At 31.2% G+C, this 21,822-nt stretch overlaps 2 protein-coding genes across 5 annotated transcripts; both read right to left on the reverse strand.

Annotated features, from left to right (window-relative positions):
* On the reverse strand, positions 1-2,464 carry LOC107944256 (uncharacterized). Its single transcript, XM_016878077.2, has 3 exons — positions 605-2,464; positions 350-522; positions 1-268 (listed from the first exon to the last, which is right to left on the reverse strand). Exons 1-3 carry the CDS (start codon positions 1,130-1,132, stop codon positions 172-174), a joined length of 798 nt encoding a protein of 265 aa, XP_016733566.1. The 5' UTR covers positions 1,133-2,464; the 3' UTR covers positions 1-171.
* A 368-nt stretch (positions 2,465-2,832) lies between these two features.
* On the reverse strand, positions 2,833-7,421 carry LOC107944255 (uncharacterized). Of its 4 annotated transcripts, none has more exons than XM_041098486.1 (5): positions 7,041-7,421; positions 6,804-6,942; positions 6,554-6,639; positions 6,292-6,435; positions 2,833-3,099 (listed from the first exon to the last, which is right to left on the reverse strand). In XM_041098486.1, the coding sequence occupies exons 1-4, from the start codon at positions 7,302-7,304 to the stop codon at positions 6,307-6,309; spliced, it is 618 nt and encodes a 205-aa protein (XP_040954420.1). In that variant the 5' UTR covers positions 7,305-7,421; the 3' UTR covers positions 2,833-3,099; positions 6,292-6,306. The 4 variants fall into 4 exon arrangements, with proteins under 4 accessions (XP_040954420.1, XP_040954419.1, XP_040954418.1 ...); XM_041098485.1 differs by lacking the exon at positions 2,833-3,099 and adding an exon at positions 5,269-5,526; XM_041098484.1 differs by lacking the exon at positions 2,833-3,099 and adding an exon at positions 5,269-5,585.
* Between the last annotated feature and the right edge of the window lie 14,401 nt (positions 7,422-21,822).

Below are 21,822 nucleotides of genomic sequence, written 5' to 3' on the forward strand. Positions count from 1 at the left end.
TGAACAAAAGCTTATTATCTTGTTATTGAAGTTAGCATTAGCATTAATTTAATCTAATATAATAGTATTACACAAAAAACATGATTTTTCTCTTGTTCATCGAAAACCCTTTCATCCTCTTTCTTCTTTCTTTTTTCGGTCTACCATGATTAAAAGTAAACGATAAGAGCATTAAAAAGCTGCCACCATAGCCTTCGACATTTCTACTTCTTCTTCATCATCTTCCTCTGCATCCCACAGAAAGTTGGCGTAAGATCCCAGCACCATGCTGCAAATTATACCCAAGTTCAGGTTAATTAGCTGAAAATATATTCAAGTATGGAGCCTTGAGAAAATGAAGCATAATTACCAGTCATCAGGAGAAGCAGTGACGGCTCGGTCGAAGTAAGACTTAGCACGGCTCTCGTCTCTGTGTCGTTCCCAGATTAGGTCCCCATACAAAGACAAAACTTCCCCATCTCCGGGGCTGGCTAAGATAGCTCTCCCGTAATACTCCTCTGCTCTCTCCATATCCTTTTCCACCTGCAAAACCATAATGCAATATCCATCAGATTTTCAAAAGATAAAAACTTTTCTATGTATTATTGATGTCAAACTTTTTTACCTCGTGTAAGAACCTGCCGTAGTTTCTCAAAAGAAGTGGATCACCGGGGTTTAGTTTCAACATTTCACGATAATAATCGCCCATCTTCCTCTTATCACCGTACGGATCATCTCCGTTATCACCGCCGATTTTCCCGCCAGTTCCAAATCCATCACCGGAAAATCCAATTTCTTCCATCGAGATCCCGAATTCCGTTCGGAATCCGCCGTCTATTTCATAATCCGACACATACTCCTCCTCCGGTATCCCCGCCGTAAAACACCGAGATCCACCAGGAACCCGAGTCTCCGACTTGATAATATCAGTCTCAGACAAAGCTCGCCTTATTTGCGCGCGAGATTCCTTTGGCTTCCGTTTATCCATAGGGAAATGCAACGATACTATCGGAGAGCTAAGAGAGAAGCCAGATCTCTCACCGGGGAAAACTGCACCGAAAGAGCTTTGACGAGAAAGAGAAAGCTTGGGAGAACCGGGCAGAGCTGATGAGGTGACCGGAAGTGAACCCGCTCTCAAGATAGCAGCTTTCATAACTGGAAGAGCTTTTGATTCTCGACTTTGTTTTGTCAAACTTTGTAGTGTCAGTTAGAGATTAGGCCTTTGGAGGGGGAAGCTTTGCATTAATATAGATAAGTAGGAGCCGTTAGATGTGGTGACGGTAGTTGACTTGAAGAGAATGAGATGGGGACAAGTGTAAATAGGAGCGTGAGCTTAGGCATGAGCGTGGCGTCGGCTTTGGTGAAGACTGGAACACTTTTTTATATCTTTTTATGGGGTCACGTTAAAAGGATGATTAAGAAAGGTCGTGCTGCCACCTGTTAGAGCAAGTAACTTCGGGTTGGGACCCGCATGCAATTGTACGGATTTCCGAATAAAGTGATATTTAAAAATTAATTAATAATAACTCATAAAATTTTAAATAAAAAATAGATTAAATTATAAACAAAATAAAATTTAATCAAGTAAATACATCATATTAATAATATTAAATATACAATAATTATTTATCATAGTATTGTCATCAATATCAAATTAGTGTTGCCAACTAAATTAATAACATTTTAATATATACTATTGATGGATGTAATAAAATGTGCACTATACAATTAAAATATAAATAATATTATATTAAAATAAAATTTTAGTTTAATGATAAAATTAATGTTTTATTGATGTAAATAGCATGTGTTCGGACCCAACTATATGTAAATTTTTATTAGTTTTAAAAAAAATAAAAATACTAAAATAGAAATTTATAAAAATACATTTCCGTAATTAAAATAAGTTTTATTATTTAAGAATATTTTAATATTTTCATTTTAACATAAATCAATAAAAATATGCTTATGCTGAGTCTTGAAACCCCACAAATTAAACTAGTAAAATCTTAGATTACCACTCAACCAAAGTTTTATTTTCATTTTTTTTATACAATTTTATTTTAATACGCACAACATCTTATCTACATCAGCTGTATATATTAATAATGTATTTGATTGAATTTGTGTTATAACTTAACTCGACACTAACTCAAGATTGGTGACAACACAATGATAAACAATTAAATCTTATTTTTTTAATTATAATATTATGCATATTTCACGTGTTATTATTAATTAATTTCAAGACACATGTTTCATTATTTATTGTATGTTATTTTTAAACACGCATTTGTATTCTAAATTTATGATTTTCATACGTATATGAGTGTGATAAGATTTTTAATAGATAAATAAATAAATTTAAGAAATGAGTGAAATAGTTAAAAAGGATATTTACTATAAAAAATAATGTTTTAAAAAAGATTAATTACTTTTAAAGATAATTATTATCATTATTTGATAAATTGATGAGGAGTTCTTAACTCGAAGTGGAATTAAAATATGAAAGGATATTTAAAATATTAAAACCTAAAAGAATTAGATGGATGGCTGTTTGTTTTTTTTGGTTTTAAGAATTTCATTATAGGTCCTAATCCCATCTAATTTTTTTCTACACAATATTTATAGCTATACGTAGTTCTTTCTCAACTCATAAATAAGAGGATGATGCGCTTCAGTACACTCAAACTCATGTCTTCTTACATCGTCAACAATGTCCATATCAATTGAATTAAGACTCAATTGATATATATCCATAAATGAATTCTCTAACATCCTCCGAACCACAAAAATTTAGCTCTTGTAGTAAAATAAAATTGATATATATATATTTAAAAAGGAAAAGAAGGGGAACCACAAATATTTAGTTATTGCATTAAAATAAAATTGATATACATATAAATAAAGGAAAAGGGGATGTTCCCTAAAAGTTCCAAGGATTGGAAGGATTGCAAGTTATGGGCAAAGGCAGCAAATGGATTTGGTTGTTTCTGTGTACCCATGCTGTGTTCTGCAGAAAAGGCTATGAGATAAAAAGTCCCATCTGATCCGAAGTTGAGTTTCGGGGAGAAAAGGGAATTAAAAATTGAAGTGAACAGCTGTTGAGGGCCCCTTCCTCTGAATTTTATTTCGAACAATACTAATTTAGTTACAATCAACAAAGAAAGTGGGAGAAAGGAGTGTTCATTGCTACTGTGACAAAAGAGAAACAGCTTTGACAAGATGCAATGAAACAATCAAAATTTCACAACAATTGGGTCACCAAAGGACTTGAATACCATATGACACAAATAACTCACAAGCTTATGATTGGAAAAATTAATTGGAATTGAACCTAGGAGGATTCATTTGAGTAAGAATTTAAATCTTTTCAATCTGTTCAATTAAATCGAGGTTTAAGGATCCCTTTATTTTCCTTTCAAACAAAACGACGGGGGGTTGTGTTCCAGGTTTTACTTGGGAGCATGTGGGGTCACGTGCGTGGTTTTCTATGGGCTCCGCCTGGGGCGGGTTGCCGGCCCATGTGATTCCCATGAAATGAGATGAGAACTTTGCTGCTTGCTTCACCGCAGGATTGCTACATGATTCTTCGTATTCTATTTCTAGGTGGCATCTCTAACAATTAACTAAATCCTAGATTTATTACACGTGTCTAATATCTATAAACATGCAGCTGCATGAAACTTGTAATTATAATGTGATAAAAGTTTTCTTATTTATTTCTAGGATAGAGGACCATAAAATATAATAATACTAATAAATGAGGAGAAACTCTGAAATTTATATAATTGTACATTCTTTTACATTTTTTTCTACTATTTATATTCTAATAATTTTAACCTTGAATTTATCAATACAATTATTTTTTTCATTCATAAAAAATTTTGAATTAATCTGATATATTTTAATCTTAAATAGTTTGTATGAATTATTTTTTCTTTACTTCGAACTTGACATGCATTATCTACATAAATGGAACATAAAATACAACAATTAAATTATTAAATTATCAATTATAGAAAAAGTTACGAAATGGTGTAAAATCACGTAAGTCTTACACCGGTGTAAGTGGATCCTTCCTTTTAATAAACACTTATTTTTTATACAACAATTATATTTATATTAAATTATGGCATACTTTGAGGAAAAAAACGGATGTGATAAATTTATAAAAAAAAATTATACAAAATTCAAATGTGATTTTAACTGAAATAGTAAAAATGTGTTAATAAATAATACGATGACTTGAGTTTAAATCTCATAATGTGTACCATATACATAATTTTTTTAGATTTTATATAAAAATATAAAAAAGTTTTAAAATAATATTTGCTGCTTTACAAAAACAATTGATTTTTGATAATTTCGCAACTAAATTAAGACCCTATTAATACGTAACACCACCTCAATTAAATTCTTAGATAATAATATAAATAGTTATAGATGGATATACTAACCTTTTGGGATTTATTATCCTCTTCCCCTTGTTCCTATATTTATTTTTCCTGTTAATTCAGTCTTCTTCTTTACAATCGTTACCCTAAATAAAGACTATGGACTTAAAAGCCCATAACCAAATTGCAAAACAATTTATCATCAAGGCAAAGCTTAGCCCATATAGAGTTTGAGCTAAAGCTTGCCGGACTATAAGCATGAGGCTATCCGACATTACTGATAATATAAAATTTGACTTTGACAATTAAATCCACTTTGATTTTTTTTTGTTCACTTTGATCCTTCTTGACAACTAGATCTATTTTAATTAGTGAAGTTGGATTTTGTCAAGATTTGAAGATGTGACCAATGTTACTGGAATAGGACCAAATCAGATATATCAAGAATCGATCAATATAACGGTCCGAACAAAAATGTTGAATTGGTTAACTCAAAAACTACTTGAAATTGGTAAAAATAGAAAATCAAGACAAAAACCGACAATTGAATAGTTTGAACCAATTTAATATTTTTTTTAGATTTTTATAAATTTTAATTATTTATTTAATTATTGTTGGCCCGACAGTTGAACCAATCGAATTGGTTGAATCAAGAATCAGTGATCTAACTTGTTCAACCATTAGTACGATTTATTAAATACTAAATGTGATACTTTGAAATTGTACCATGTCATTGCCTAAATATTTATATAAATTTTTTAATTTTGAAGTGATGATGTGGCACAATCTCAGAGTGCTACATCATCAAACTTTTATTCTTTTTCTAATTTAAGAGCCAAAATGGATCTAGTTATCAAGTTCAAATGCCAAAATGAAAAAAAGAAGATATAGATACCAAAGTCAATCTAGCTGTCAAATTCAAGGACCAAAAACTATAGTCTCTATTAACAATGTCACAATCTAGTCTACCATCATTCCATCTAAGACAAGGATAAGATCTAATTTTTGTAAAGGTGACCGAGCTAAGAACACTAGGTCCGAAATATACATCATAGATTTCTATCTAAAGAAATGGATTCCAGTAACAAATTTGAGTGAACATACCTTGTTTTGGGGGCTTAGCCAGTCTTTCTCACTCTTGGAGTCAAGTCTGGAAGGAATTAAAAGGAACCACATACATTTTGGGGATGACTGTATTCATGCCAATTACTATTACAAGAACAAAGGATATGACAGGGGTGAGTTCAATTTGAAGAGCTCAACCATTGGTTTCTATCCTACCAACTTCAAGCTAGCTTATCCACCCAGAATTTGGGTCTCTCTAGCACTACAATCAGATCTTAGCTAGGCCACAACTTGCTATATCTATTCGTTTTATCAAGTTCAAATTCTCCATAAAATTTTCAGTTTCATTTTCAGATCATCTTTGAAAGTTGAAATCCATATTATGTGTGTATATGTCTATATTTCCATATAATCCTTAACATGTGAGTGCGATAACATGTACTTGTTTTTCATTTATTTTCACTTAATATCAACCTAATTTTCAATTCTGTATACATGCAGCACTAGTATATTTATAGCAATTTTAGATCCAAATAATATTATGTCTCTTAAAGAGAATGAATTATTAATTCAAAATTAACACACATGTCATAGACGGGAAGAAGCCAATTCAAAAATTGTAACTTTCACCATGATTAAAGATGGGTATAATTGTTCTCTTATTTATCTGCTCTCAATAAAGTTAGAAAAATAATCCTACACAACCTTTACCTTGTAATATTGTTCACGGCAAAGAACATCAAAATAAAATGCCCTATGATTACAATATGATAGTATTTACAGTCTTAAACTCACATACTCGTAGATTTATAATGGAAAATAGGTAGCAAGAAAAGAAAACACAACCAACCTCTTCTTAGCTGCTCTATTGATTTTTCTTCAATCTCGAAGTTGAGGACGGCGATTTAAGGTTAGGCTCTGAAGTCCTAATAATGAACAAAAATGTTTCAAGAAGCATGCCAAAAACCAATCCAAGAATACCTCCAGCAGAATTCTGCAAATATAATGAACAGTATCAGCATATTCAGTCCATGCTAAATAATCTAAACTAAGGCACCCATAAGGCCATGACATTACTACTTAAAAATTTGAGGTTGGCAATCTGAAAGTACCATGATAGGACTGTGGTTAAACAACGCTCTGAATGCAAAATAACCAACCAAATACCCAGTAAACATTGTCAGAGCAACATGTAAACCTGTTCATGCATACATCACCGGAATTAACTACGAAGAAGAATCTTGCAACAGCAACATATATATTTGAAGTAAGTTCTGCAACAGTTTGATTCTTCCTTTAATTACTTAAGTTTGAAATTTTGCAAGAAACCATATGAAAATTATATTCAAAGAAAATACTAACCAAAGCCAATTTGATCCTTATAAGTAGAGAAAGGTTCATTGAGATCCTTCTTCGGCGTGATATCTTTAACAAGCTCTTGATACTCTTTCCTCTCTGCTAGTTCTTTAAGCTTCCTTAACCTCTCCTTCAATTCTTCGCTCTACAAATTCAATTTTTTTTTTAAAAAAGCACAAGTTAAATTAAAAATGCAACCATGATAGACCTAGAACGCTAGAATCTAAATCGTTTTCAATTTACCTTCTCTCTGGGTTTAGGACTGGTGAAAACGAAATTAGATCCGGAGAAGAGAGAAATCAATCCGGGCCTGGTGTCAAAAACTGATTCCATCCATATGCTCCGGATCTGCTTGTACGGTGCATTGGCTGCTGAGGAAAGAGTGAGAGCGAGTTCTCGGAGTTCTTCAGAGAGACGACGGTCATTGGAGGCTGAGAGAAGAAACGAGCGAATGGATTCGGTCACAGTTATCACGAGACCGGGTTGGTTCGGGTCGTCGGAGCTCATTTTTTTTTATTTACTGTGAGAAATGGTAATCCGTGAGGGAAGTGGTAAAGCTTTACTACTCCAGGAGTGGAGAATTTTGCAAAACAAAACCCAAACGACGCAGCTTTAGTGAATGGATTGCCAAGGAAAAGCGGGAATAAGTCTTCGGGTTACAATTTAGCCCATCAGAGGTCAGGGCTGAGGATCCGACCCATATTTGTCGTCTGTCAATTAGGGATGAGCATTCGATCGAATCGAATCGAAAATTTTCGAGTTAATTGAGTTTTCGAATCTCACTTTATCATTCTAACTTTATTTGAAGTTTTCTCGAATCGAGTCGAGAGATGGAATTTGAATCGAATCGAATCGAATCGAATATATTTGTTCGAGTTAAATTTTAAAAAATAATTTTGGGTCCTTCTAACCACTGTCACCCTTCGTAATAAAATTTGTCCACCTTAATCAAATTTTTTATTAACTTTCATCACCTCATAATTTATTTATTAATTTTTTATATATTGGTTAGCTTCTTTGCTTGCTTAGTTGTTTCAATTATGTTCAGATTCTTGTCACTATGTATTTTGAAATTAAAAAAATATATTAAATGTAAAAATACTATTTTTACTAAAAGTTATTTTAAAAATAAAATGTGAAATTGATACCAATATAAAATTTTAACACGAATATTTTATGGCATAATTAATAATTCGATTTTAATATAAATATTCAATATGACTAAACAATTCAATAATATAAATAATATAAAATGTGAAATTTAATTTAATAATATAAATAGTAGATATAAATAAAATTATTACTATTTATGTTTAGTGATTTTTTTTGGATAAATTTAATTTTTTATTTGAAAGTAAAGGGTGAGAAGTAAAAGTTTAGGGGGAAAATAAAAAGTTTTGAGGAATAAAAGTTTGAGGGAAAGTAAATAGGGGAGTAAAATTTTGGAGGAAAAATATTAAAAAAAATTGGAGGGGGGAGGGTTTGGGGTAGATGAGAGGTGGGATGGGAAGAGAATAAAAGTTTTAGGGAAAAAGTGAGAGGGAGTAAAAATTTTGGGGAAAAATAAAAAGTTTTGAGGGTTTTTGGGAGTAAAATTTTGGGAAAAAGTAAATGGGAGAGTAAAATTTTGGTGAGAAATGAATTTTGGGTAGATTGGGGGGTTGGGAGGGGAGGGGAGTAAAAGTTTTGGGGGAAAGTGGGAAGGAGTAAAAGTTTTGAGGGAAAAGTAAAAAGGTTTGAGAGTTTGAGGTAAAAATGTAAAATATTATAGTTTGATATTCGAATTATTCGAATTATTCGAGTTATTCGAATTCGAAAACCCAACTCGATTCGAAATCGAAATTTGAAAAAAAAAATTCGAGTTGATTCGAATAACTCAATTAACTTGAATAACTTGATTCGTTTAACTCGAAATTCAATTTTGTTTTCAATTTTTTCGAGTCGAATCGAATCGAATTTTACTCACCCCTACTGTCAATCCTATGCCCAATGTAAAAGATAATTAAGAATTGCTTAAGGGCTAATTCCACCATTAGTCCCTAAATGAATACCTAAATTTTACAATTGTCCCCAAACTTCAAAAAAAATTAATTGAATCCTTATTAGTATCATATTAATTAAGTCCTATCCTTCAATTAGCTTTGGTGTCAGCTACTAACTCGGATTTGATGTCATATCCAATCTGTCATATTTGAGATGGCATGTAAATACACATGTGTCACCTTCAAATAATTGAAGGCAACTTTACGAGTTCAAAAGTTTGAAATCAAAGCCTCATGCAAGATTTTGATTGTTAGAAGCTTTCTCTAAAATTTTAAAAAAAATTTGAAAGATTATTTTAATTAAAAAGGGAAACTATTATAAAATGTAAAAAATTCTGGTAATCTAGTCTCATCCCAATTAGTTAAGGCAATTTTATATGTGACTCATAGACTTTTGATTTGATTGTATTTGATTCAATTTTAATTTATTTTAACTAATATTTTTATTTGAAATTAAAAATATATTTTAAATATAATAAAAAATAAAAAAATTTAAAATTAGTGTTTTGACATTAAATTTAAAATTTAAAATGATAAATTTTAAATGCATTTACACTAATGTTTTAGATAAATTTGCAGCTGATCCTAAACCTTTAGGAATTTATGCGTGAATTGAATGGATTAAAAACAAAAAAAGAGCATAAAGTAATCATGGTGGGCTTCTCATGCATCTAACGAGAAACAAAACTCATGATTACTATCACAAATAAAAGGAATCAACTAACACTCTTTACAAAAAGGAAAATTCATCAAAACAACACACACATTATCAACAGCCAAATTCTAATCCAACATTATTGCAACCGGCAAAATACCAAAAAAATCCTATTTTTTAAAATTTATCGAAATGGGTCCGGTATTTTATTATTTACCGGAATGGACCATTTTCCCCAAAATCGCGTCCACGTCAGCGCGATGTCAGGGGACGTGTTAGCAAATCGCGTCCACGTCAGCGCGCTTTGCTTACGTGGACACAAATCGCGCCTACGAGGATGCGATTTTCTGACACATCAGCAAAACGCGCTGACGTCCATGCGATTTGCTGACACGTCCCCTGATATCGCGCTGACGTGAACGCGATTTTGGGGAAAATGACCCATTCCGGTAAATAATAAAATACCGGGCCTATTTCGGTAAATTTTAAAAAAATAGGGCTTTTATGTGTAATTTGCCCCTTTTTTGGTATTTTGCCCCTAATAATACATATTAATGTATTACTGTAATATGTAGCTCAAATTATGGATTGTAGTTAATATTCATAATATTGTAGCTCAAATTGTCAATCCGTTTATACTATTGTACTAATAATATATATTAATGTAATATTGAAGAGTTAATTGATTAAAAAAATAAATGCAACAAGTACAAAAAAGATTCAAAATAATTACCAACAAGATTTGAACCAAGGTACTAAGGGAAAAGAGCAAGCATCTTAATCAACTAAGCTAAACTAATTAATTGACATATTATAAAAATACTGTTATTATCTTAATTATATTACTTACGTTCTAATGATTTATCGGACCTATTCCATACACGTGTCAAATCAGAAAAAATAATACAACAATTCTGTAAAAAATCCAGTGTTTACTTCAAATAAATAAGGAAAATATTGATTTGAATGTTTCAAAATTCAATTTTAAACCGAAAAAATCAAAATTTAGAGGCAAAAAAGGATCTTTTTCGACGAAAACTGCGGCAAACCGCCTGCAGCATTTGTCAGCGCGTAGATCTCGAAAAGTTATTCGAAATAAAAAAAATCGTCTCAATTGGACAACCGAGCCAAAAGTTATGGCCTTTCAAAGTTTTCCAAGCTAAAAAACATAAACTGTTCATGAATTATTGCTTCCACGTCAACAAATAGCGCTTTTGTGGACGCGATTTGTTGCCACGTAAGTAATCGCCCTGACGTGGACGCGATTTGCTGACACATCCCTTGACATCGCGCTGACGTGGACGCGATTTTGGGGAAAATGGCCCATTCCGGTAAATAATAAAATATCGGGCCCATTTCGGTAAATTTAAAAAAATAGGGCTTTTATGTGTACTTTGCCCTATTGCAACAATATTAAAACATTTATCTACCAATTATTATTGACCTTGAATTAAAAGGTCAGATTACCGCTGAGGTTGACTTTTTCTAAAAAGTGTTTTCCAAAAAATGCTTTTAAAAAATTTAATAATGTTTATTAGTAATGTTATAAAATACTTTTGAGAAAATAAAATATTTATTTTAAGTATGACAATGTAAACCAAAAGAAATGTCAAACTTTTTTGGAAATAATATAATATTAGTACTTGAACTTATCCACTTCTCCCAAATTGATACCTCTGGTTTTTTTCTTGTCCAAGATTGGTTTCCGAACTTTTTTTCCGTCCATTAGTTTGGTACCTGAGCGTAACATCGTTTAAATTTTGCTGACATGGCAGCGCTAACCAATCGCGCACCGTCATATGTCGCAATCTAGGAACCCTATTTGACACTTTTGTTTTCATCTGTTGATTTGACCCATTTGAAAAAAATTAAAGAAAACATTAATTAAATTTTGAAAAAAATAAGAAAAAATTAAAAGTTTAGCATCGGGATTTGAATCGTTTGGAGAAAAATATGTCGATTCTTCATCTAAAAGAAAACTATTAGGTTAATTTTTTTTGTTGAAGATCAAAAGCCAGAAGATAGTTATTAAAAATCTCATATTTAACATTGATTCTTCATCTGAGAAACCGTTTCGATTCAATTTGTTTGAAAGAAAACCCTCAATTTGTTTGAAACCTTCCACAATCTCAAATACCTTTTTGATTACCCACTCATCTGTCTGGAAAAAACCCTTCTTTCATCATCAACTAGTCATCCCTTTCGATTACCCAACTATTTGTTGTAGTATTCAAATCAAGATTGCCATATTTCGACCATCGATTATAGGTATTTCACTTTATTTTTGTGGGTTATTTTTCATCATCGAATTAAGATTGTCATATTTTTAGCATACAAAGCTTTTTCATCTTCGATAGGGTTTTTGTTTTTTGTTTTTAAATAAACCCTTTTGTTTGGACTCATTCTTACAAACTGATTGTTTTTTTTGTACGTATTATATCTGACTTTCAATTTTTAATTCGTATTATATCTGACTTTTATTTTTTGTTATTGTTGGTATTCGTGAGTGACGAGGATTTTCTTTGAGCGTTTAAGAGATTGAGTGTAAAAGGTATGTTTATTATGTATGTTTCTTTACTGTTTATGTATGCATGTTTGTTATGTTTTTAAACTGTTATGTATATTATGTATGTTATGTTTAATGTTATGTTTGTATATTTGTATGTATGTTATGTACTATTATGTATGTATGTTATGTTTACTGTTATGTTTGTATATTATGTATGTCATGTTTAATGTATATATATTATGTGGTATATTACTGTTATGCGTATGAATATTTATTAATGTTTATGTATGTATATATGTACGTATGTATGTATGTTATGTTTAGCATTGTTAAAAATTTGTATGTATATCATATATGTATATTACAGTTTATATTATGCATGTATAGTTTGCTATAATGTCTTGGGGTAAATGTGTGGTGCATGTGCACTTGGGTGGAACTTTTGTTTCAAACCCATGTGCATCCTATGTTGGAGGGGAAGTGCTGCAATGGGATTTTGACCTTGATTTTTTTTGTTATTACATGTTATGTGAGATGGTAGTGGAAGCTGGTTATAGAGCTGTGAGAAACTTTGTATATTCTAAGGGTAAGGTAGATTTTAGTAAGGGAATGTGTTTTTGCTATGATAATTCATCTTTCACAGTAATGATTAACCATATTAGACAAAGAGAAACCATACATGTATATGTTGATCACAAGGTAGACACACTTGATGTTGTTGATGATACCATGTTGTTGCTTGGTAGTAGGGAAAAGGATGTAAATAATGGTGTTGGGGTTGGGGAACAAAATTACAATAAGAGAGTTAATAGTGGGGCTGGGGAAACATTTACAGAGTTAGGTGGGGAATCTAATGTGGGACTAGACTTCAGTGGAAGTAGTGATACAGATGCTGAAGGTGGGGAAAGTACTAAAAGCAGTGGGGCCAATGATACAGACAATTTATTGGGTAGTGAAGGGGCTTTGGGGATAGAATCTGAGGATGATGATGAAGAGGTGAGAAATATAAAGGCTTGATATAGAAAATATAAAGGAAAAAATAGAGAGGAGCAAAGGTAGGTGAAAGTAGTGAAAGGGGAGAGAAAAATGGTGAGGTTTCATCAGATGGGGGACTGAAAACATTGATTCATTGGATCTGGAGTCTTATGGTAGTGATTTAGATGGTGAGGTAGTTTGTAGGAGAAATAGACATGTATGTTTTGATCCTAATAACCGAATATCACATTTGGAGCTTCGTAGGGGACCAGAGGAATTTAAGATGGCATTAGCAAAGTATACAGTAAAAAAAGGTTTGATAATAGTGATAATGTAGATAATAGTGATGGGTGTTACAAGGTAAAAACCTTTATAAAAACTCACGAGTGTTCTATTACTTTTAAGAACAAAAGGGCATCTTACAAGTTTGTTGAGGAGCATTTCTTAAGTAAGATTAGACTAATTCCAAAGCTAAAGTTAACTGAGATGCAGAAACTAGCTAAGGAAGAGTTAAAAGTTGAGTTGAGCAGGGGTACATGCAGTAGAGCTAGGAAATAGGCACTAGAGGAAATAAATGGAAGGGTTTGCTATGAGTTTAACAGACTATAGGACTATGCAAATGCACTTAGAAAGGTATATCCAGATGGAAATATAGAGGTGATGGTAGAAAGACCAACCCCTATTGAAGTTCTTAAGTTTAAGAGATTTTATGTAGTGTTTAGTGATTTGAGAAAAGGGTTTCTAGAGTGTTGTAGACCCTTTATTTGTCTAGATTGGTGATGGTTCTGAATTCATTTTTATGACTATCAAATAAAAGACACGTTTACTTAAATAATTCTATGATATTATGCTTACTTTATTTAACCAACCATCTAATATTATTGTTTTTGTTTGCATTTAGGGATTGATGGAAGATATTTTTGAGTTGTTGCCAATGGTTGAGCACAGAGTCTGTGCAAGGCATCTATATGCCAATTAGAGGAAAGAAAATCCTGGAATAGACCTGTAACAAGCATTTTAGAGAGCTTGCAAATCATACATAACTGCTGACTTTGAAGAGCACATTAAAAAGATTGACCGTATCAAACATAGTGCCAAGGCAAGTTTATTTAGAACTGACCTTGAGTAATGGTCAAAAGCCTTTTTTGCTGGTAGGTCCATATGTGATGCAACTAAGAACAATTTTGCCGAGTCATTTAATGCATCAATTTTAGGAGCTAGGTCAATGTCTATAATTTCCATGTTAGAAGAAATTAGATAGTATGTTAGGGGTAGGATTGTAAAGAATTTGGCCAAAATTAAAAACTGGAAAGATCAATTCTATCCTAAGATGTGTGAGAAGTTACACAACAGTATCCAAATGAGTTTATATTGTCATGTTAAATGAAATGAAGTAGAAGGGTTTGAAGTGGCCAACTTTGGTGATGTTGTAGTTGTTGACTTATTTCAGTGGTCTTGTAGTTGTAGGAGATAGGATCTCACTGTCATCCTATGTCCACATGTTGTTGCAGCAATTTTGTGGAAAAAAGCTAATATTTCTGATTTTGTTTATAAGAGGTTTAAAAAATATATTTATAAAAAATTGTATGGTTTTGTATTGCCTGTTGTCCCAAGTGAGAAATTCTGGTTGAAAACTGATATGGGACCAATTGACCCTCTCATTCCAAGGAAAATGCCCGAGAGACAAAAAAAATAGAGTCAAAGAAGAGGGAGAGATAAATGGGAGTAAATTGTCTAGAAAATAGAGGAATATAAAGTGCCACAAGTGTTCCATGGTTGGACACAAATCCAGAAGCTGTCAGACATCAACTACTGTAAGTGTTATTAACTTATAAGAATTTTAATGGAAAACATGTTTAATTTGAGAACCACCAACATGTTTAATTTGCAGAGTACACCTCCACCAACTAGAGTACCTCTATGTTCACCAGCTTATTCTCAAACTATTGCATCAGAAGCATCTACATCATTACCACCAGCTTTTTCAACATAACCAACTCCTCCCACCATGCTAACCTCTTCAACACAACAAATACTTACAAGACTTCAGAGTAGTGGAAAGCAAGTTGTGCAAGGGATTGGGTTATACGTCGATGAAAGGACATGGATGCAAATTTTGAATGTAAGTAGCGAACTTCTAAACTGTTTATTGTATTTTAATGACATGTTTTTTAATTATGTATTTTATGCATTGTAGCCTAGTATGAGAGGGAAACCATGGTGACTATCCCAACCAAGTGCACCAATAAAAGGAAGGATAAGGAAACTACTGGTGGGACTCAGGAAAGTAGGAACCCAAAAAAGGTTAAGTCCAACAAGCACAATCGTAAGTCATGGAGATAGTTGATGTTAATCCATGTTTAATTTGATGGTCCTATTTTGTTAACATACGACAGATGATTTTGTTGGATGTATTTCAATGATGGACGGTTTAATTGATGGTTGTATTTTGATGGATGGTTCAATTTTATTTGTAATAGATGGTTCAATTTATGGATGTCTATTTATGGACAAAAAAATATTTTCCATTCAATTCAATTCATTCATTCTTAACAACTAATGGAAATCAACTATTTATTTGTTGTCCATGGACATTTTATCCTTGTACAATTTTATCTTCTCTTCTAAACAAGTTACCCTCGATCACATTTTTCGCATTTCGTCAATATTGAGCTCATTGTTCTCAAGTCTTAATATCTTGTTCTCTGTCAATAACATCTTATTTTCTAGTATTATTCCATCGATTGTGCATCATTCTTTTACAATTGAGTCCGCCATTTCATTGTCACATTCAACCCACCAAAAAATTACATCCTCCGATTTTCATTTTACATATACGACAAAAACAAACAAAATATTAAAAAATGACAGTACACAACAATTCTTTGCTAATATCAAAACCTTAAAGCCTAATTTACCTATTTGAAATTCAAACACGTAAATAATTTTCTCCCTTTGTTCTTTAGATTATTTGCATTGCAAACAAGTGCCCTTAAACTGCATGGCAGTACACAACACTTCTCTGTGCACTTGATTTTCTGTTCGTAGAAGAAGACATGGTGGAGATGTGAAGGAGATGGAAAACGAAGAAGAGGAAAGAACAAAAGAGAAAAGAAAGAGGGGAAAATTTAAGAGAAAACCAAAGCTGAAAAAAAGAGAGAGAAGCAAGATGTTGAAAACTGTTGAAAAAAATAAAAGAAAAGAAAATGGCAGAGCAACCGATGCAGAGAGAAAATGAAAGAAAAAGAAATGTGGAAGAATCTGGTGAGAATGATGGAAAATTAATGAAATATAACTTAAAGGAAAAATTTTAAAATAAATAAAAACTAAAGAGGTCGAGTCAGTAGATGAAAAAAAGGGGTCAATGGAGTTCTCAGATTGCGACATGTGGTGGCGTGCAATTGGTCAGTGCTGCCACATTAGCAAAATTTTTTAAGTGGCGTTAGGCTCAAGTACCAAACCAGTGGACAGAAAAAAAGTTCGAGTACCAATCTGGGAAAAAAACCATAGGTACCAATCTGAGAGAAGTGGACAAGTTCAAATTCTAATATTATATTTTTCCCAACTTTTTTACAAGTAATTTTAGCTACTATAGTCGAAAACTCACATCGAAATGAACCCAGTAAATATTCGACGATGACGACCATTAGGGCTCCAAACGATGATAGTTATGTGAAATATAGTCTGTTAATGTTTGAACAAAATAGAAATTTATTAGAAATATTTGAATTTGAAGATATTTTTACAGATATGAAATCAACTAACTATTATTTTAATCAAGAATGTGAATAAAGTATATAGAATTAGGATACATAAATAAAATTTAAAATACCATTGGTTGTTGGCTGGCAAGAATCCTGTTGATTTATTATGGTTCTTTGTTTTCCGATCCTAACTGTCAAAGTGTGCTGAAGGTGAGAAGATGCGTATATCAAAAATCAGAAACCATCTGACGATTAGAGGAGGAGATCGCAGGAGGTTTGCATTTCGACTTCAAGTATAGCTTTGAAGATTTTAGGTCGATTCTCATCCAAACTAAGCCGACAAATAGGTTGAGGAGGAAGAGAGTTGCACTCTAGTGGTCTCAGTTGGCTCATGGGATGCCAGTGATGGCTGACTGCAGAGTGGAGTGAAGGCAGTGGCTAGGGCAAATAGAGAAGGAAGAAGAGTGAAAATTAAAAAATTAAAAAGGAACCAAATCCCATCTATGACCTTCACGTGAAAAAGAGCAAAGGGAAAAGAGGAATTTTCTCTTCAATCCCTATGACTTTTTGGGTAAACTGTTTTCTACCTTTTCCTTTTACATATTTAAAATTTAGTCCTTTTACTTTTCATATTTCAAATTGTAAGTCTTTTAAATTTTTTATTAAAAGACTTGAAATTTATAAAAAGTAAAGGGATCTATGACATATTTTAGCCTTTTTAAAATACATCCTATACAGACAATATTAATAATATCGTCGGTATATATAATACCTATATTGTCGAATAAATTACTTTGTCATTATAGATGTTCCTATATCAACACTAATAAAATGCGTTGGTATAGATCTACACCGAATAAATTACTCTATCATTATAGATGTTCCTATGTCGAATAAATTACTCTATCATTATAGCCTCATCATACACTAACGAATAAGTAATCCATTGGTATAGATCTACTTATACTTACAGAATTGGACCATCAATCAAAGTAAACGTTAATATATGACAAATTATTTGTAGTGTATTCATCTTTATTTACACTAATTTAATCTCTTCATCTTTGGAAATAAAAAAAAAATCTTATTATTTTGAATTATTCCTTACATGAACATAAAAGAAATATTTTTATTATTATACCAAAACTAAACTTTTGAATAGACAACGTCGAATAAATAGTGAATCAAATTATTTATATTCATGTTGAAATACACATTCATATTATTACATTAAAATTAAATAAAATGTTTTAATAGAAAATTTTCGATGAATATTGAATTTCACTTTATATTTATCTTGAATTTAATCTATCTAAATTTAATGATAAGTAATATCTTATTATTTTAAATTACATCTTATTTAAAAATAAGAAAATATTATTATATTAAAATTAAATATAAATTTGAATAGACAAAGTCAAATAAATATTGAGTTACACCTATTCTGTTAGTTTTGATATCCCAAGTTTTTTATATAACAATATTTAAGATAAATTTTAAATGAACTATATGTCCTAAATCATTTGGTTAAAATATGATGAAAATTTTATCAAACATTTTCAAAGTATGTTAGACTCTAAAATACCAAGAGGAGGGTGAATTGGTACTTTAAAATTCTTCTCAATTTTTTCTAAATGATAAGGGAAGGAAAGAAAAACTTGGACAAATCAATTTATAGTGGTTTGGTCTCAATTGCTTACCTCCACTACTTAACTTTCCACCACTAAGGATTTCTCAATTCACTGTTAAAATTGATACTTTTCAAGGAGAAGGTATAACTTTTATGATCTTATCTTTTTCACAAGGCTGAAATAGAACCTTTCCCATTAGCTTTTATGACTAAACTAGAACCCTTCCTAGTTTTTGTGGCTCATAATTTACACATTTTATCAAATTGATCATAATTTAACAAATTTGGCCCGCAAAATTTGTGCAAATGTGCAAATTTGAGGCTAAATTTGTTGAATTTTTTAGAATAAAGACCAGATTAACAAAATATGTAAATCTCGAGGACTAAAATTGTTATCATACTAATCAAAATTATGTACAAATGATGAAATACATTAACAACGTAATTAATTGTCCTTTAATTTCTCACTTTCGAAATTAATAGAAATTAAATCACTCCGATTTTTTTTAAGATGAATCAATTTACTCAATTTTAAAATTAGGAGAGAGGGGAGAGGTTTTTTTCTATACATTCTACGTAAATAAACCCTAGTATCGTGTATTAAGAAAAAATAGCTTAGGTGATTAGAGATTGGCAAAGCTATAACTCCTAATGTGAGGGCAGCCTATGAAAATTAATATATTTGAATTTCTATCTTAACCTACACAATTTGTATATAAATTTTATTAAATGCTTTTAATTACTACAATTAGCTTTTACTTAATTTTTAAATTCGTCATTCAAATTGTTGAGCAGGGTTAAAATTGTTTCCGACACCCTCAACTCTTTGAGCTTCTAATAAAGCTCCAACTCCGATCAATTTGTTCTGAAAAACCTTAAAAATCTGTTAAAGCAAGCAATTGGCCAATACTTTCTAGCAACAGATTTGGAAATCTTTCTGAAATTATTTTGAGTACAACTCCAACTAAATTCAATGCATCAATCACTTGAATGATGATTTTTGAAAACAACTCTTGGAATGGAACCTTCCAAATTGTTTCTTGTCAAAAAGATTGATCTCGCCAAGCAAATTGGCTTAATTTTTTAGACAGATATATACTATTTTTAATAATTCTATAGAGTTTATATATTTTATAGACGGTATATTTTCAATTTCTATATATTTAGTTATTATATTTATTTTAGAGTTTTTATATTTATAATTTTTTTCCATTTCTATAATTTTAAATTTTTTAATATATATTTTTAGATTTTAGATTTATTTTTTTATAATTTTTATAATTTGTATACATTTGATAAAACAAAATGTGCCATTTTTATAAAATAATGCCAAGTGGCATTATTTGATTGGCCACCGGTTTTTTAACATATGTTACAATTTGGACCAATATCTATAACATAATGGTACTTTAGGTATCAAATTCGGCCAAAAAAAGTTTAGCTATCAAAATGAAAAATGAATACAGTTTGGAGGCCAAATTGTGAATTAAACCTTTTAAAATATTTAATTTTTTAATGTTCTTTTTTCTAACTTTGAATTTAAATTTTTAAAATTTAACAAACCTATACCACACATCACATTTTGATTGTGTCACATGTCAACCGATTTTTTAACGCCATTAAAAAAGCTATACTATACTGAGTAATAAAATGATAATTTAACTACCAAAGTGGAAAAACATGTATTGTTAAAAGTCCAAAGTGAGCATTAAGCCAATGAAATAATAGAAAGGTCTTTATTAAATGTTTAAGAATTGTTGAGTCGTGGTTAAATGAAATGAAATTAAAGCATATTAAATTGAAAAAGAGGTTGTGATAAGCATGAGAAGACTTTTTAAATACAACAATATAAGTGAATTGTTGAAATAAGTTGTTTATTATGAAATTTATTTATTTTGAGTATGAATGTTGTTGAGATAAGAGTGGTGATATACTTGAAATAAATCAAGATTGTGACTTCTGAAAATAAATAATGAAATGGTACATTTGTTATTCTCTTTTATTATAATATGATAGGGATAATGTTGATTTTGAGTTGAATGAATGAATGGAGTTTTCAATGAACTTGTAAATTATATGAATTTTGATTAGTCCGGTAATTTGGTGGTACATTGCTGAGATGTAATTGGTATTCCCATAGGATAGAGTAGCATGCAAGGTACGAGATTTGGGATTCTATGTAGGGGCGGAAAGAGGAGGGACATGTAGGGGCCTTGCCCCTTCCCCCCTAAAAAAAAAGAAGGAAAATTGTATTTGTTTACCTTTTAAAATGTATAAAATTATAAATTAGTGATGGTAAAATTGTACTATAGCCCTCAAAATGATAAGATTTTAATTTAGGCCTTTAAATTTTTTTAAAGGTATTAGAAAATATAATGGTGAAATTGTATTTTAACTCTTACCAAAATTTATAGCTTAATTTTAATCCCTAAATTTTTTTCCTTTTTGCCCTTGGTTGTAGAGACATGAAGAATTTGGGTTTTGAATATTTATGGCATTCGGTGCACTTATATTGGAGTACAGGATGGAGCATCAGGGTGTGTATTTCTATTGGAGTATAGGTTGGAGCACTATGGTGCAAATTTATATGAGAGTGTAACTTGGAGCAGTTCAGTATGTATATTGAAGTGACAAATGGTTATATTTTGTATATCTGATGTATGAGTCACCAAAAGTTACTGAGGGCCAAAACTGAATGTAACACCTCACACTCGACCCCAATCGTTGGATTCAAATGTGTGATGTCACATTACGTCACTAAAGCAACTCAACATACTATAACACAAATAAATTTAATTCAATCATCAAAATGATTCATATACATGCATTTATACACTCATTGATTTCATTTAATCAATTTACGAAGTTTTTGATGGAAACTTTTGGTTTAATAAAACGATTTTCAGTCACAACGGAAAATTAAAATTTTGAAAAATGAGTTGGTTTGTTGGAAAAATCTAATTTAATGAAACAAAGTTATTGTATGAACTTACCTGGTAGAATGATAGCACGCCACAGTAGAGTCTACCCAACAACTTTTTTCTTTCCTGTGATCTTCCCTCGACGGATTCAAATCTTGATCTATAACATAATTTAATTCAATTTTCATCAACCATTATCATTCATCAGCTTATGAAACATATAAGTCAGTTCAATTCCGTCATTTTAGCTTCCCTTAAACCTAACACTTTAAATAGTCAAGCCCTTTATAATAAAGTTTATAGAAATCTTAAGCTGGTTTCGAAATGTGTACACTTTGGTCCTGATATTCAAAACTAACAAATTCTCATTTTACCAACTGATCCTTTTTCATAACTTTTCAGCTAATCTAATCATTTAACACTGCAATTTGAAGCATTCAATGATGGTAATATCATGAAATCTTTAACAGTTTTGAAAACGAATACCACTGCTGTAACACCCCTAACCTGTATCTGTCGCTAGATTAGGGTTACGAGGCATTACCTAACACAACACAGTCTAACACAGTCATTTATTACAATTCATGTC

The sequence above is a fragment of the Gossypium hirsutum genome, chromosome D08 (assembly GCF_007990345.1).
Source record: "Gossypium hirsutum isolate 1008001.06 chromosome D08, Gossypium_hirsutum_v2.1, whole genome shotgun sequence".
NCBI lineage: Eukaryota > Viridiplantae > Streptophyta > Magnoliopsida > Malvales > Malvaceae > Gossypium > Gossypium hirsutum.